Here is a 16,776-nt window from a genome sequence, read left to right as displayed (position 1 = left end):
ACCTAGAATAGAGATGAGTAAACTGTCATTTATGGGAGTGTACAATAAAGTCCACCATTATAAAATAGAATGTCATTTTAAAGTAATATAAATTTCAAGTTATCCTAATAATCTGAAGTCTCAAAATCCTACATATTAAGTATCATCCATACTAATTGTATTTAGTTATGTTTCATCAATTATCAGGGGATTTTATAATTAGTGGAGCAAATTATTTGTTTAATCTACTTTTATTTATTTGTTACCATTCACCAGCAAAAAGACTACAAGACATGGTTTTTGGTGGCATGAAATCTATTATTCGTTGACAGTGCAATAACTACTATTCCTTCGGCCTCAATTAGTTTTAACATCCCATTTGTCAAAATATCAATAACTCAAGCTATATACATGCATAAGATAGAGATTTGAAAATAATAAGCAATAATTTCAGACAAGGGCAAAAAACCAATAATTTATAAAAATGAATAAACAAATCTAGGTTTGCAAGCAAGGAATAAAAAATAACTTAACAGAAACTATACGAGCGGACTTATCAATTAATCAAACTAACAAGTTGGAAATTATAGCCTTGGTGTCTAAATGAAGCAAGATTTAATGTCCACCAACCAAATAGATTTGGATTTCTATTTTGGGGTTGTTAGTTGTAGTAATGGGGGTTGTTCTTGTTCTTCTTTTTCTGTAGTTATGGACAAATCAATGACAAATAAATGAGAAGAAAGAGACGTTACAATGGTCATTCTTGCGGGTTGTGTAGTAGTAATGGTGATTGTCCTGCTTAGAATTGTTGCATATAGGGTGAAATGAATGCGAAATGAATAAGAGGAAAGAGAAGAAGATGCAAAGGTAATTTTTGAATGTTTTTAGCAGATCTAGAAAATGAACTTGTGGTCCAACATGCAACAAGTAGGAAAAAATAGCTTTTCCATAACCGAGGTCCAACCTCAGGCAAATGGCGGGGCCCATCATTTTAACACTTTTGACACCCGTAACCAAACACTTGAGACATTGCGATTAGAGAAAACACATACACTACCTCAAATACAAACACTCTCTTAAAGAGTTTATCAAACCTCAAAAATAAAAATAAAAAGAATTGTCTTCATATAATCTTTGTTCAAACTCTAACCAATTCTAGATTGTTAAATAAGATCCTTTGGACTTCCAAAATAAATTTTAAAATTATTGTTTCTACTGTATATATGTGTTTCGAGATACCTAATAATTTCTTCTCTTTTAAAATTATTTTAAAAGGATGCATCTTTTTTTTTTCATAATCTTCGACCATAGTCTTTTTAGTTTCAATCATTTGAAAACAAAAAAATCAAACATTTTTTCCACAAAATTGAGGGCCAACCTAATAACGGGTTACTTCTTTAACTCTACAAGAACCCCACACCAAGATATCAAAATAATATATCAAGGTAAATCTTGAATAAAATCAATATATAATGATGAAATTAAAAAAAAAACACATGACTAGAAAAAAAAATGCATTGTGTGAATCCACAGTACAATTGTGTGTGTACATTGAAATCAACATCAAAATAACTAGCTCTTTTAGTGTTTTACTAGCTATATGACCCCCGCTTCACCACGGGCCAAATAATTGTTTTGATAAAAAAATATTATATACAGGCTTTTCCAACGTGTTTTTGGATAAAAAAAATTCTCAATCACAAACCGAAATGTTTATACAAGCTTCTAATTAAATAAATAGATATTTTATTAAGAGATAACTAAGATTAAGATATTTGATCTTGTAACATGGCCAATACACTCTATTGTGTCTTGTAACTTTGTTTCTTATGATAATTGTTTTGTTCAATCAAATGATTATATGTGCCAATAAAAGGTAAAAAAAAGTCATCAACGAAAGAAAATGGAATAAAACTATGAGTCTCAACTAACAAACAATCCAATATTGAATGGCAAAAATAAAAATAAAATAATTAAAAAAACAATGAAAAAAAAAAAGATATGGCTCCATCTAGGTTAACCCTTTAACTCCGCGAACATGGGCATAAGATTATGATGGATCAATATAGAGGAAAGAGAGAGAGAGAGAAAAAAGCACAAAGATCAATTTTCAAAAAATATATATGTTGAATGATGAAATTAAAAAAAAAATTAATTTTAAAAAAGGACAAAAAAAAAATCATAGTCAACTCATGCTAACATTTGAAACCTGTGACGTGGTCATAAGGCTAAGATTGATTGTATAGAAGGCAAACCCAAAAAACAATGAAGTAAAATTCTCAATGAACAAAATGCTTAGCAATGAAACCAAAAAAAATAAAGAAATAAAGCAATAAAGAAAAAACTCAAGTCAATCTGGAATTAAGATAACCCCACGTTAAGAAAACAAAAAAAAAACAAAGAACAATTAAAAAAATCAAATGTTTAAGGAAAGAAAATTGACACGAAAATCAAATTAAACTAAATCATAGGGATGAAATTGAAGAAAAAAATCAATCAAAATAAGATATATATATAAAAAACAAAACATATAGTAATCAAAAGAATAAGTACTAAATTGGATATAAAAAAAATGATGAGACACACTCAAACTTTGACAAGGAGAAGAGAGAGAAAAGAGAGAGGAGATGAAAAAAGTCCATAGTGTAGAGGACATCGGTGTGCTTCTAACGCCATATTTGAAGGCGGTATTTAAGCGTTGGACGTTGCCGCATGCCCTACCTGAATGGCGCGAGCGGCGTCCACTCGCTAGCACGTGCCATGCACACACTAATAACTTTTTTTATTAATATTTTATATTTACTAAAAGATTAAAGTCCCCCCTAACCCACCTGGGAATTAAAAAAAAAATACCAAGATTAAAAGATGAAAAGCCTTTGCAAGGAAGCTTTAATTTTTTTTTATCTCGATAGTAGTTAAGTAATTTTATTGTGCATTAAAAATTGAAATTTGAACAAAGGCCCTCCAACTTGATATTACAAAACAATCATTATAAAAACACCAAAACATCTCTGGCCATTATTGAATAAGACTTGACTTTAATGATAATTTAGATATTTTACTATGTAAATGAAATTGAAAAGACAAAAATGCTTCTTGACACTAGCTTTAAAAATTTTGATTTTAAAGATAATGAAATCATTTTACTGTGCATAACATACGCAAAAAGACTGACTTATGCTCCATAAATATAATAATGACAAATGAACCCCTATAAAATAACAAAAATACCCCTAAAGCTATTTAATTGAGTGGTTTTGAGAGGGAGAAAATATGAAAAACACTATGAACCGGTGTTTTTCTCACTCCTTTTAGATTTACTTATGATCAATGCTTTGTGTTCAATTTGCTCTCTTGGCTCTAGTAAATCTTTGTGGTATTTTACTCTATGTAAAACCACTAGTGTCATGTTTTTATTTAAAGTCCATCTGAGAACGCGATTGAAACCGAGTTCCCTTAAATTTCAAATTTTTTTTATGTTTTCATATCGTTTTGATGTGCTGATTTCAAAATGATTTTTAAAAAATAAAAACATATTATTTTGATGCATTTCTAAACAAAAAGCATTTTAAACCGCAATCGTTAACACAATCTCAAACAGCCCTTTAGAGTGACCGGAGAATACTGTTGCCTATCACGTTGCCAGGGTTAAATCTATTCTACCAGAAGTCAGAAATTATTATGCCAAATATGGTAGTGCCCAGAGGTGTGGCAATACCGTGTACTGGGTTGGCCAATTATCAAAAGCATGTTGTGTTTTATTATTCGCCTAAACTTCAACAAGGAGTTCAACTGGTTTTTTTTCCTCTTTTCTTTGGATCTATGAACTTTGCACCCTTTATTATAGAACTATTTGAAAGATTATTATTTTGGTAAAAACAAAATATGAATGCATTGCGTTCCGTGTTATAGATTCAAGAAAGGCTAAGAAAATCTCCACTTGAATGACCAAAATTTGAATTTAGTTTAGGAAGTATGCGAGCCAACTTCTTTATGCTATAGACAATTGCAGTTTTAGGATTTTGGTTTTATGATTAATACGTGGATGTTGTCAATGTAGTCTTTAACAGCAAGAAAAATTCTAATTTGATCAAATTTAACTGAGATTTATTTGTATCAATAAATATAAAAGATAGATGTAAATTAAAAAATATAATTTTATTTTACGAGTCATCAAATTTTATTTATTTATACAACAAGTGTGTGTAAAAGAAGATTAATAATCTAAATTTCATTGAAACAAAATAACTTGCTGGAATAAGTCCTCATTTTTCTTATTAATATTTGTTATGTCTAAAAAATTTATTTCTTTTATATCATTTATTTAATAAAAAATAAAAAGCAATTAGAACAAACATCCAAAAAAAATTGGATGATTTGAAATAAGGATAATAAAGGTATTTGTCTAATAAAACTCATTTATCTTATTAACACACTTAAATTTTTTTACAAGTTTTTGCTAGAATATTTGTTTTTCAAACATCTTAACATAATCATAAAATCAAAATTTAAATAAAAATTAATATTCCAATAATTTTGACATAAATATAAGAATAATACATCGTCCATGCATTGCCAGCGGGGAGTTGACATAATGTGACCTAAATTGTGTGGGGGTTTTTGAGCCACTCAAAACTCAATTTGACTAAAAGCAAATAAAGATGTCATTATTTTCATTTTTAAAATATCAAGATGATGAAGTTTGGATTGATTCGGTTTTTCAAGACATTGTCGTTTACTCATCGACAATGTTATTAAACATAGCTCAGCCTACAAGGTCAACATGGTGACTTATCAAACCGGCCTCTTGACCGAGCCGAGTTTCAAAGTTAATCAAGTAGGAATTGACCTAGTATGACCCAACCAACCTAACAGGTGCACTACCGACTTGGTAGAACAAAAAAAAACTTTAGTTTTCTTTTATAAATAACAAAATTTAAAAATGATGTTCGATTTAATGATTTTTTATTAAAAAAATATTGGAACAACAATGTTTTGGATAGACTTGGATTAAACCATGTTAGTCTACCAAACACGTGATCTAAATCATGATCTTCATTGGGTTAAATAACCTTGCTTTTGGAATCTAGTTTTTATTTAATTGAACAATTATAAAAAGAGAGATTTCAAAGAAAGAGAATGAATGAAATTATCAAGGAAAAATGTATTTCTTCAATCTCAATTCCATTTTCTTATTCAGGCATCTCTTTATTTTTTCACAAAAGCATTTTTTTTAAATTGTAAACAATGCCTTTTTAAATAAAAACCTATCATGATTTTAAAAAGAAAGTTTAAAATAAATACTAAAATAATGTCAACATTTTGCATGTGATTAAAGGAAAAATAAATAAATTTGATAAAATCATGTTAGAAACCTATTAAAAAATCTTAAGAACAAAAATTTTATTTTATTACATATTCATGAGAAACTATTTTTCTTATTTTTTCATATCAATCATATAATAATTGAAAAATAAATTGTTAACATTCTCATAAAAATCTACAATATATTTAAGAACAATGGCTAAATTGAATAATAATTTAAATATCATTTCAAATATTTTTTTATCATGCATTTCAATATAACAAATCTTGAAAAAAACTCACAAAAAGTGGCTAGGTGCCTAGACCAAGTAGATAGGGTCTGCATGTCTATAATGTCAATCTTGCATGCGTGGCCTTCATTATTTTGTTTGCACAAGGGCGCGGACAATATATCATTCTCTCTTTTATTTATTTATTTTTAAATCAAATGACATGTCATCTATTGTGATAGATGATGTGTCGTTTGATTGCCTAAATTTTAGTCACCAGATGGACGATTAAAAAATCAGGCTGGGGTTTTTAGGCCCGAGAATTTATTTCTTAATGTATTTTAACCTAAAAACACTTAACGACCACACATAGAACCTTAATAACTAATTTGTCAACTCAAAATACCTTTAAATCAATTTAAAAACACAAAACTCAATTAGAAAAAAATCTTTTTCAACCCTATACACTTTTTCAAGAAATATAGAAGCTAAAAAACACCTCAGTGACACTCCTCTCGTCAAAGAAACACATCGACACCAAATTTAGCTTCTTCATTTTTATTCACATTATTTGGCCAATCAATATTTTTTTCTCTTCTCCATCATTTTTAAGCTACTCTATTGTTTGAACTTCATAAGAGTTTGAAAGTAGGTTGTTGAAGAAAATTTACAATATCTATTAAGAAATTGGAGTAGAGGTTGTCAATTAAGGCATCTCCTATATTTATTGTATTTGCTCCCCCTTCTACTCTCTCTAAACTTCTTTATTTATATCTGAAAATAGAAAAGGACAAACTTTTCTATTTTCAGACACAATTTCTACCAAGAATCTTCCATAATATATGCCATTAACATGTTGGTTTTTTGCTAGATTTTCATTACTAATTCTACCATTAACATCTCTCTTCTCTCTCAAACTCATACACTGAAATGTGAACAAAATGAAGTATTGGACCAAAATATATAATTGTCAAACTAAAAGAACTAAAAAATAAATTCATAAAAATATGAAGGGAAAATTCTTAAAAAAAAAACCCTGAATGAAACGTGTAAAAAAACCTACATTTTTACCTCATCGTCAATTTTGATCCCGTACTTTTTTTTTTATCATATAATAAAATCAAAATTGCTTTTACAAAACTAAGAATTAATTCAATGTCGAAATATTTTTTTAAGACCAATACAAAATAGTTATCAAGCCCAAACCCCAATCAATACAAAATGGAAGGATGAAATTGAAAAATAAATATGATGACCGGTGTAAAAAAACTTATAGGACTAGAAAATTCACAAAACATTGTGAAAATTCACATTGTTTTATAAGGTGGTGAACAATAAAATCACTACCTCTTTTAGTTTTTTTTTTGTAATGTAGTAGGGTCAAAAGGTGATGTATATTATTTGTATATGCTTTATTTTTCACTAAAATGAAATAAGTATTTAATTAATTTCTATGTACTAATTTATCTTATTTTCACGGTTTAGCATAGGTTGAAGCTGCTCACCAAATGGATTAACAATGGGCTTCATCTAGCATAGGGTTGAGGATGCATAATAATTTAGATAGGTATTATAGCAAGGTTAATGTTCATGTCTTGTCTTTAAGGTGCATAAGAGAGATTGACTTAGTGGGTTTGAAGTAAGGTTAAATGAATGAAGGCTTACTTGACACTTTATTTTGCTTTTGCTAGCAAGTTGAAGCAGTTTAACTAAAAAACCTAGTTTTTTTTTTATCTCAAACCTTGACCATCAAAATTTGGATAACATGGTACAATTCAAACAATTAAGGGCCATCTTCTTTCTATTATAAATATCAATGTCACAACATTGTAAGGGGTATTTTTTAAAATTTTTCACACCTTTTCCTAAATAGAATTCTCTTTCCAAGTTCTCTCACTCTTACACCATCTAACTTCTAAAGCTCTATCTGTTAGACATTGATCATTCACCTTTCTACTACTTGATTTGTGCTTTACTAACATTGCTTGGTCTTTACTAACATTGCTCTATCTGTTAGACATTGATCATTTACCTTTCTACTACTTGATTTGTGCTTTACTAACATTGCTTGGTCTTCCTACTACACCTCGCACTACTTGTATTAATTATTTTTTATCAGTGGATTGTTACTTCTTTGAGTCACAACACTAGCTTTCTATATCTTGACTAGTTTACCAACTCATTATTTCATATGCTTTTAAGAACTCTTATATATATTTGAATGTAAGGAATCAATAACTATGAAAAACAATGGCCCCTTCCAAGATCAACTAGAAGAATGCTAATCCTACAACCAGCATCACAATGTGCAATGATAAAGGGATCCTACTTAATCCTAACAATAATGCTAACAACATCAACCTTCTTAACACTGAAAACGGTAATAAAGCTCAAATTCCCCAAACTATTAATAGCAGTTTGACAATACCTCTAGGAGGTATTCTGCCCCGACTCCCACTTCCCAAGTCCTTATTGTGTGTTAAAAAACATCTTAACCTAAAAACTTTGGTTGTTATGTGAAGTTTGAAGAATAGTTTTATATTAAAGTCTGTTTGTTTTGCTAAAATATTTTATCAGAAAATATTTTCCAAATTTTATAGTGTTTGCTTTCAGAAAATATTTTTTAAAAAATTCATTTGTTTGTTTTCCATAAAATATTTTATAAGAAAACTAGTCACTAAAAAATATTTTATAGTCAACCTTCAAACTTAGTTTATTTGGTATAAAATATTTTCATCTCATTAAATTCTATAAAATATTTTACAAATAATAATCCATTTACAATATCACCCAACTATTTCAATCACCATCTTTTTTTTCAGCACCTCCATGACCACCTTACCACCATCTCCTCCACAATCTCTACATCTCACCGCCACTACCTCTACTATCATCTTACCACCTTCTTCTCCATCACCACCTCCTCTTTCACCACCATCATTACCACCTCACCACAACCGGCATCTCACCACCACCACCTCACCACCACCATCATCCCAACATCGTTATTAAAAAATATTTTGCGAGAAAACATTTTTCAATCCAAACATTGAAAAAAAAAATTACATTTTAAATATTTTCTCTTTGTAAAATATTTTACATAAAACAAAACAACACTTACTCTCAAACCAGGTGAAAAACTCTTTGGACTTAAAACTTACGCAGATCCATTATTATCTTATACTGTTAATTAATTTTAATTAAAAGAGGTGATACGAGTTCATATTCAAACTTGTGATTATTTGTTCATTAAAACTTTAATATTATGTTAAAAAATTATTCCAACCCAAGACTTAAGCAACGATGAGATTCTAAAAATAGTTTTATATTATGGTTGTTGTTCAACTAAGTATTTAGGTCATATCAGACATCTTAAAGATCTTCCAAGAAATGCATATCAAGCTACAACGAGGTGTTTGAGAGTGGTTGCGATTACTTTTCAAAGTGTTTTTTATTTGAAAATACATCAAAATAATATATATTTTTTAAAAAATTACTTTTAATATCAACACATCAAAATAATCTAAAAATACTAAAATATATTAATTTAAAAAAATAATTTTTTTTTTAAAATACAAAAATAAATAGTAATAACAAGTTCCGAAGATCCTGGGAAAAAAAAAAGACGCGCACTCACCCTAAGCTCTCGGTAGCTTCATTTAGTTACTTAGCTCTAGATAATGATGCCTCGAGCCATTGATTTGGAGGATGACATAACACCTTACGCATCCCACCACTGAACACCCATTGGTCAATTATGTTTGACCATTTGATAGCTAGCGATGAAGGTCACTACTTGACACAAGAAGAAGACTTTGAAAAGTCATTCGTGTGAAAATATACTTAGCAAGTTTGACCTCAAGCCCCCCTCATAGACGTTATGAGACCTCACTTTACTTGAAAAGACTACACGATGAAAAGAAGCATCTCGTGGAGCCCACAAAGATGGGAGGCATATATGAGCTGGATGAAAGGTTGGGAACGATGGAATTTTACGATGAAAAGTCTCTTTTCACAGCTGTCAATTCCAAAACTTCACTGAATCACAGTCGTTGGTTTAGCAACTTGATTTGGGCTTGGTCATTGCCAAGACAGACCATAACTGTTAGATCCAGCCTCTATGAATCTCACCCGTAGATACAAAGACCGAAAAAGGGCTCATCTACATTTGATCATAGCCTAAACAAGCCATAACCGCTAGATCCAGTCTCCCAAAAATCTCAGTTGTTGGATTTCATCTATGCATATCCGTACCAGATCATAGCCCAACAAGTCAGAGCCATCAGATCAGTTTAAAGGCAGTTGGATCTGAACCATTGATCAGATCAAACGGATCTGGGCCGTTCAATCCAAGGAGTCTCATATACTTACCATGGATCCAGCCACAGCAAATCCAAGCCCATGTCTTCTCTCCCTCCTCATCAATAGTGACTCCGGTTGCCATTTCTCCATGGTCCCGCCACCAAACACCTCAGGACCACCAAAGAAAGGAGCGCCTCCTCTTGCTTGCAAAAACTCGACCAGCACCCATCACCAAAAACTTGAAAGATAAAAAAGACTTGTATTATTTAAATAAAGCAAAAGTTGCAAATACTATTAATTGAGCTTAAGTCTTGTAAAAGATAAAAAGGGAGGTGTGGGGATATACCTTAGTTGGAGTGACTTTGACTTTGTAACAAGTGTGTTTCTTGAGCTAATAAAGGAGTGGTTGTAAAAGATTGTATCTTTGTTCTAAGAAGATTGTTAGTGGATTCTAAGATAAGATTATTATGTGATGTTTCTATGCCTACACTCTTACATTATTATATTATACTTATATCTTACAATTTATTATATTATACTTATATCTTATCAAGTTATTTTAAGTTTTTATTTCTCATCACGGTTTGTTCATCCTCTCTAGGCCTAGCTCTTGATTCTTTATTTTATTTAAGAAATGTATATAGAGTATATAAAAACTTGCATTTAACCATATTTACTAACATAATAAAAACCACTTGTCTAATTAATAACTTCATTGCCATTTCTAGATAAAATTACTTCATCCTTAAACAGTTCATTTCAGACCAATTCTTTTTTAAAATGTTATGTTTAACTGATCCACCCATGAGCATTTTGTTATGACTAGTTAATTTAAAAACTTGTATTTCTTGATTCATTCAAATATGAGTGGTTTGTTTTTTATTGATCTTTTTTAAAATATTGTGTTTAATTGATCCACCCATGAGCGACTTGTTTTGATTAATTAATACTAAAAATTTATGCTTTTCTAATCGGTTCACCCATGAGTTGTATGTTTCAACCCATCTCTTTTAAAACTTGGGTTTTCTAAATATTCTTCCTTTCGTAACTCATTATTGATTGACCACTTGAAAACATATTTTTCATATTGTATTTTTATATATGTATTTTTCTTTTATGTAATAAAGTGTTGCATATATATATATATAACAACAACAACAACAATCCCTAAAGGATGGTTGGCCGATGATTATGATATTTTGTATGTAGTACGTGTATGGTTCCATCATGTTTGATGTTTTGCCTCGTAATAAAGTGTTGCACATACATAAAAATATGTTAAAATTAAGAATTTCATCATTTGTGTCGATAACTGGAATCTTATTTACTTATATGTGTTATTTAATTGTATTCATTATTGAGTCCTGAGGGGCCATCATCTTCTTGATGAAACAATCACTTCTACTTTAAGGACTCTTTCTTAACAAATAGTTCTTTAGTAAGAAAAGATTATTTCTAATGGTTAATGTTTACTTAGATTAATTAGTCAAAATGACTTCTTTTCTTGTATTGAGTGAAAATTTTTAATTGATATTTTCAATGGAATGGAGATTATCTACAATAACTAACTTCTTAGATGAATTCTCTACAACTAGTTTCTTACTTTGACAAACTCTCTACAATGACTATATTGAGAGAAAGTCATATCTAACAAAAGAGTAAAGACTATCTACAATGGCTAAATCATTATATAAAGGATCCTCTCTAACAAAGAATTCCTTATTTATGTGAATATTCTCCAAAAGATAATTTTCCTTTACACCTATAAATACACTTAGTGAATCATATTCTAAAGGTGTGTAATGAATATGCAAGAGAATAGTGTGAAGCATATGCAAGATAAAAGAGCAAAAGATATGAAAAGAAAAGGAAGATAAAAGAGACTTGTATCATTTAAACAGAGCTAAACTTGCAAATACTATTCATTTTATTATCTGAGCGTAAGTTATATGATTTACAAGTTATATTATTTACTCTTTGATGGAGTGTTAAGTGTTGTTACTAATAAAAAATGAAAAGAGAGATGTAGGGTACACCTTAGTTAGAATGCGCTTGACATTATAACAAGTGATTGTAAAAGATTGTATCTTCATCCGTAAGAAGATTGTTTGTCGATTCCAAGATAAAATTATTGTTTGATCTCTCTATGCCTATGCCTAAACTCTTACTTTATTATCTTATACTTATATCTTACAAATTCATAATTTTTTTATATATATTTCCTTGTCAAGTCATCTCAAGTTTTTTTTTTTTAAGTTCTCATCAAGGTTTGTTCACCCCCTCTAAACCTCGCTCTTGGTTCTTTAGTGTATTTAAAGCATGTATATAGAGTATAAGATACACAAAGAAAACTTGTATTTAATTATATTTTCTAACTTAGTGGAAAGCACTTGTTAAATTAATAATTCCGTTGTTGTTTCTAGAAGAAATTACTTTAAAGGTATAAAAAGGAGTCTTTTAGTAAATATTATTTAACTAGATGAATAACCTGGTAAAAAAATGAGAGTGGTTATTAAACCACCACTCTTAAAATTGATTTTACCATTAATTTTTCATTGTATTATGTATAAAGTGAGGTATTATTAGACTATTGGATGGTTGACCTAGTCATTGGGCTCATGTGGGTGAATAGACTCACATTTCAAGAAAACAAAAAGGCAAATCATAAATATTATCTATATTATTGGTACGTGGGCATTTAAAAATGAATTGTATCTCTTGTGAATTTATTGTTTCATGAAAAACTAAATAAGAAAGATCATTCTTAAAAGTAAGAATGATCCTTTACCACAATATTAGAATCAATATAATTTAACAACCAAGTATATGGTATTGCTTATGCCCTAGCTAAGATGAGGAAAATGAGTTTGGAATGCAAGTATAATAAATTGTTGTTAGCAATGCCATGTCCTCTGTGGAAAAGGTAGACAATATTGATATCTTCATCGTATAATCTTTACTAAAGCTCCATATTTTTGCAATTTCATCAATCTCTTGAGCTTTAACAAGGAAGCCACCTAACAATTGTAATGCCCATATTTTCAAGGAACAATGACTCGTGTTTTACTACCATCTAGTAGAAAAAAATGGTAAAAGAGAGAGATGACGGTGTGCGCTTCATCATTGCTAATTGTCCACTTTATGTGGAGAACATGGTGAATGATTGCTATATTCGCATGAGCTTCATTGATTATATGAGTTTTATGCTTCGATCAAGGTTTTTGAGAGCACTTCTTTTCAAAGTCAAGGCCTTGTTATGGTGGATTTCCGAAAAAGACTAATATGATGGTAATACATGTCAAGGGTTAAACAGTTTTTTATATATAATTTATTTTAAGTTAAATAGAATATAGAAACATTCATTCCATCTTTTATACCATTACCAAGAACAACTTCTTTATCTCTTGTTTCGTCTTATCCCCTCTATCCTAGCTATTTTCATCTCTTCTAACCCGAAACAGTAATCACCTTATAATCTTCCTACAACCATTCACCAGCTTCCTAATTAGCAGTCTTGCATAAAAAAGCAAACCCATTTTGCAGGGAAAGAGGAGTTTTACAATACAGAGGTAATCATGAAGCAATATTGTAACGAATGTGCTTTAGAAGCACAGGGATCACAATATCCGGAGAGCTCAACTGAGGCAGGTGACCATCCGATGACATGACTTCAACAATTGATTCACCGCCAAGATTTTGGTGCAAATATTCAGCGGCAACCACAGGCACTGCCAAGTCCTTCATGCTCTGCAGAATGTGGCAGGGCACTGTGACCATATGCAGGATTGACCTCATGTCACTTTGGAAGATGGTTTGTGCCACGCTAAGGGCAATGTCTGGCCTCATATTGAAGAGGGTGCGGCTGAATTCCTGCACTGCTACAGAATCCATGTCTCCACCCACGGCTAGTGGGGCAAAACCCGAACACCATGCTTTATAATTGTTTTGCATCGCTTCAAATAATTGGTCTAAATCTTCTTGCTCAAATCCTCCATAGTAATCAACATCATTCAAATACCTGATGAGAAGAAAATTGACAAGCCAAAATTTCACAATCGATTTCGTTTCTTTTTGTAGTGTGATTGTGGTACAGAAACAGATACCTAATTTGCATAGAGGCAAGTGCTGGCGAATAGCCCACAAATCCAACCACGAAAAATATAATATAAAATCATCATAAACAACTCCTCTTTCAACTACCTAAACTAATAATTTGTTAATTTTAAAATTGATACTTAGTAAAATATAAAGAATGAAAAACAAGAGAGCGATCCATAGCAAGTTAGCAACAAATATTAAAGAAGTAAAAATGGGCAGTATAATCCATAAATGAACTGATGCATAACAATCAAACACCGCTACAATAACAGGTAAAGTGACTTAACGAAATTAAATCTAGGCAGACTAATTTAGATAGACGCGTCTTACTTTTTTTTGTGATTAAAATTAAAAGTAGTAGCACTTATGAAGAAACAAAAAAAAATGATCAATTATTAAAAATTCTTCGAGGAACATACCTTGGAGAAGCAGAAAGCATGACAATTTTTGAGAAGAGATCAGGGCGACTGATAGAGGCAATAGCACCAATAATGCCAGAAACAGAGTGAGCGACAAGAATACAAGACTCAACTTTTAACTCCTCTAAAATGGCAAGCAAATCATAAGCATAACCTTCAAGAGATGAGTACCGATTGAAGTCAAAGTAATCTGGGTTTGTAGTTCCAGCACCCATGTTATCATACAGAATAACTTTGTACTCATCAACGATGTGTGGAATCAAGTGCTTCCATACAGACTGATCCGTCCCAAACCCATGAGCCAAAACTATCACTTGCTCTCCTGACCCCAAGATCTTCGCGTTATGAGCTTCTTCTACAATACCCATTTTCTTTTTCCTTTTTTCTTCAACTAGAGCCGCTGCTTTCTTTTTACTCTTTCATTGGGTTGGCTTGTGCCTAATGGTGTGGAAGTAGAGTGCTCTCTTTTATACATTTAAAGATGGAAGGAGGAGGACGGGGAACGAGTTGTATGTGAGGATAATTCTAAGGTTGTGGTGCTTTTTTAGTTTTTACAATAAATATATTTTTATATTAATAAAATTATTTTTTAAAAATGATTGTAAAAACGTTAAATACCTGTCCATTTAATTTGATGTATTACAACTTAAGAAACCAAGAAAAAAAAATACTTTTTTTATGAATGTTGGTTTTAAGATTTAAATTTAAAAAATAAAAACAATTAATAATTTTCTTAACTCAGGATCAATTCCTAGGTGGTGCTAGTGACACGTATTGCATTCCCATATCGGATGCCAACTCTTAATTATGCAGTGATGAAGTTGTGATGCAGAGGGTTCTCTAGTTATAGCTGATGTGACCCTACGTGGTTTAACCGTTTATTTTAAAAAAAATGATGTTTTTTAGTTTTAAATTATTAATTTTTTTGTGTTTTTAAATTATTTTAATATATTAATATTAAAAATAAATTTAAAAATTTTATTTTGATATACTTTTAATAATAGCATATACTTGTTTTCTCTTTATATAATTATTTTTTATTGCATTAAAGAAAACTAACTGTATTCAAGCCGCCAATATATATAAACTATATGCAAAGTAATCTTTATAAGATACAAATATGTTTTTAATTTTGAGAGGTTTACATTGTGATTAACTTCAGCGCCCATGAGATTAATCGAGGTGTAAGTAAGTTAGACCGAACACCCATATTAATAAAAAAAATATTTTTTCTTTTCAATGTCATATGGCCACATCCAGTTGCCCAACAACTCCTGGAGAAAACATATCTTCTTAATTATTTATTTGGTGATAAATAATTAATCATTTAATAATGGAGACGAGGACTCCTGCAGCTCTCTTCTCCGGCTCTCAGTTTTTTTTTAAATGATATAATAATGTTTTATCTATAATTGAGTAATTTAATCAAACAATTGAATTAATAAAAAAAACAAATATAAATTTAATAAAAAAAACGACTGTTCATTTTAATTTTTTGCATTTATATTTATTTGATTACTTGTAACAACCCATAATTTTATAAACTTCTCACATGATATATTGTTATTTTTTTGCTTTTGGGTGAAAGAATCCTTCACTCCCACCTTATGTTCAGTTAATTTATTTCATTCTTCTAGCAGGCAATACAATTTTTAGGAAATCTTGGCAGCATTTACTTACAATATTAGTCTTTTCCATTATTCTATAGTTTCCTGTAATATACATTTGCATCTCAAACACATCTCTTTGATAATTATCATTATAATTACCATCATAATAGGAATCACAATTTCATAATTATAATATATTACACATCATGTAAACACAACCTTTTGAATTAAGATAATAAAATTAAAAACATGCATACATCATGATTACATTGATAATATAAAAAGATCATCTAAAATTTTATGCCTAGTTCCAAATATAAGGTAAAATAGTATAACAACTTCAATAAATTTTTAAGATATCCAAAATTGTTTGAAACCTAGCTAATTCTTATTACAAAATGGTACAAACAAAATAGGTAAGTTCAAGGATGATTGGTTGTGCGATTAGCACTTGTAACAATTAATAATTATACAAGATACTACCATTATAGTAATTAATTACACAAAAAACAATGATCATCATTAATTTAATTGATGTTTTACACGTTTACATGATTATGAAATATTGTGGATCATTACCCATTCATTTATCATTCAATATAATGAATTTGTTTGATTGTCGACACTTAGATAATTTTTTGTCCCCTTGCACCTATTTCTTAGTCATCAACTTTACGACGACTAAGCATCATTTTCTATTATATCCTTAATTACCCTTATTCTAGTATTCAGTATCCCATTTATATTATATCATTAGTTACTAAAATATTATGGTGACTAAATATCAAGATCATACTATAACCTTAACCATTATTACTAGTGTTGCTAAGTATC

General features: G+C 30.0%; 1 protein-coding gene across 1 annotated transcript; it reads right to left on the bottom strand.

Annotated features, from left to right (window-relative positions):
• Positions 1-13,313: 13,313 nt before the first annotated feature.
• Positions 13,314-14,840, bottom strand: LOC18101144 (probable esterase KAI2). The gene is made up of 2 exons (XM_006380592.3): positions 14,333-14,840; positions 13,314-13,833 (listed from the first exon to the last, which is right to left on the bottom strand). The coding sequence occupies exons 1-2, from the start codon at positions 14,698-14,700 to the stop codon at positions 13,389-13,391; spliced, it is 813 nt and encodes a 270-aa protein (XP_006380654.1). The 5' UTR covers positions 14,701-14,840; the 3' UTR covers positions 13,314-13,388.
• Positions 14,841-16,776: the final 1,936 nt, after the last annotated feature.

This window comes from Populus trichocarpa, chromosome 7 (genome assembly GCF_000002775.5).
Source record: "Populus trichocarpa isolate Nisqually-1 chromosome 7, P.trichocarpa_v4.1, whole genome shotgun sequence".
Classification (NCBI taxonomy): domain Eukaryota; kingdom Viridiplantae; phylum Streptophyta; class Magnoliopsida; order Malpighiales; family Salicaceae; genus Populus; species Populus trichocarpa.
Note: the sequence above shows the minus strand (reverse complement) of the source record. Positions and strands in the feature narration are given on the sequence as shown.

What these genes read in the sequence shown, in the direction of transcription:
- LOC18101144 (XM_006380592.3), bottom strand. Translation starts at nt 14,700, where the DNA reads ATGGGTATTGTAGAAGAAGCTCATAACGCGAAGATCTTGGGGTCAGGA. An exon ending in ATGCTTTCTGCTTCTCCAAG is followed by an intron (nt 13,834 to 14,332) that starts GTATGTTCCTCG and finishes TCTTCTCATCAG; the next exon opens with GTATTTGAATGATGTTGATT.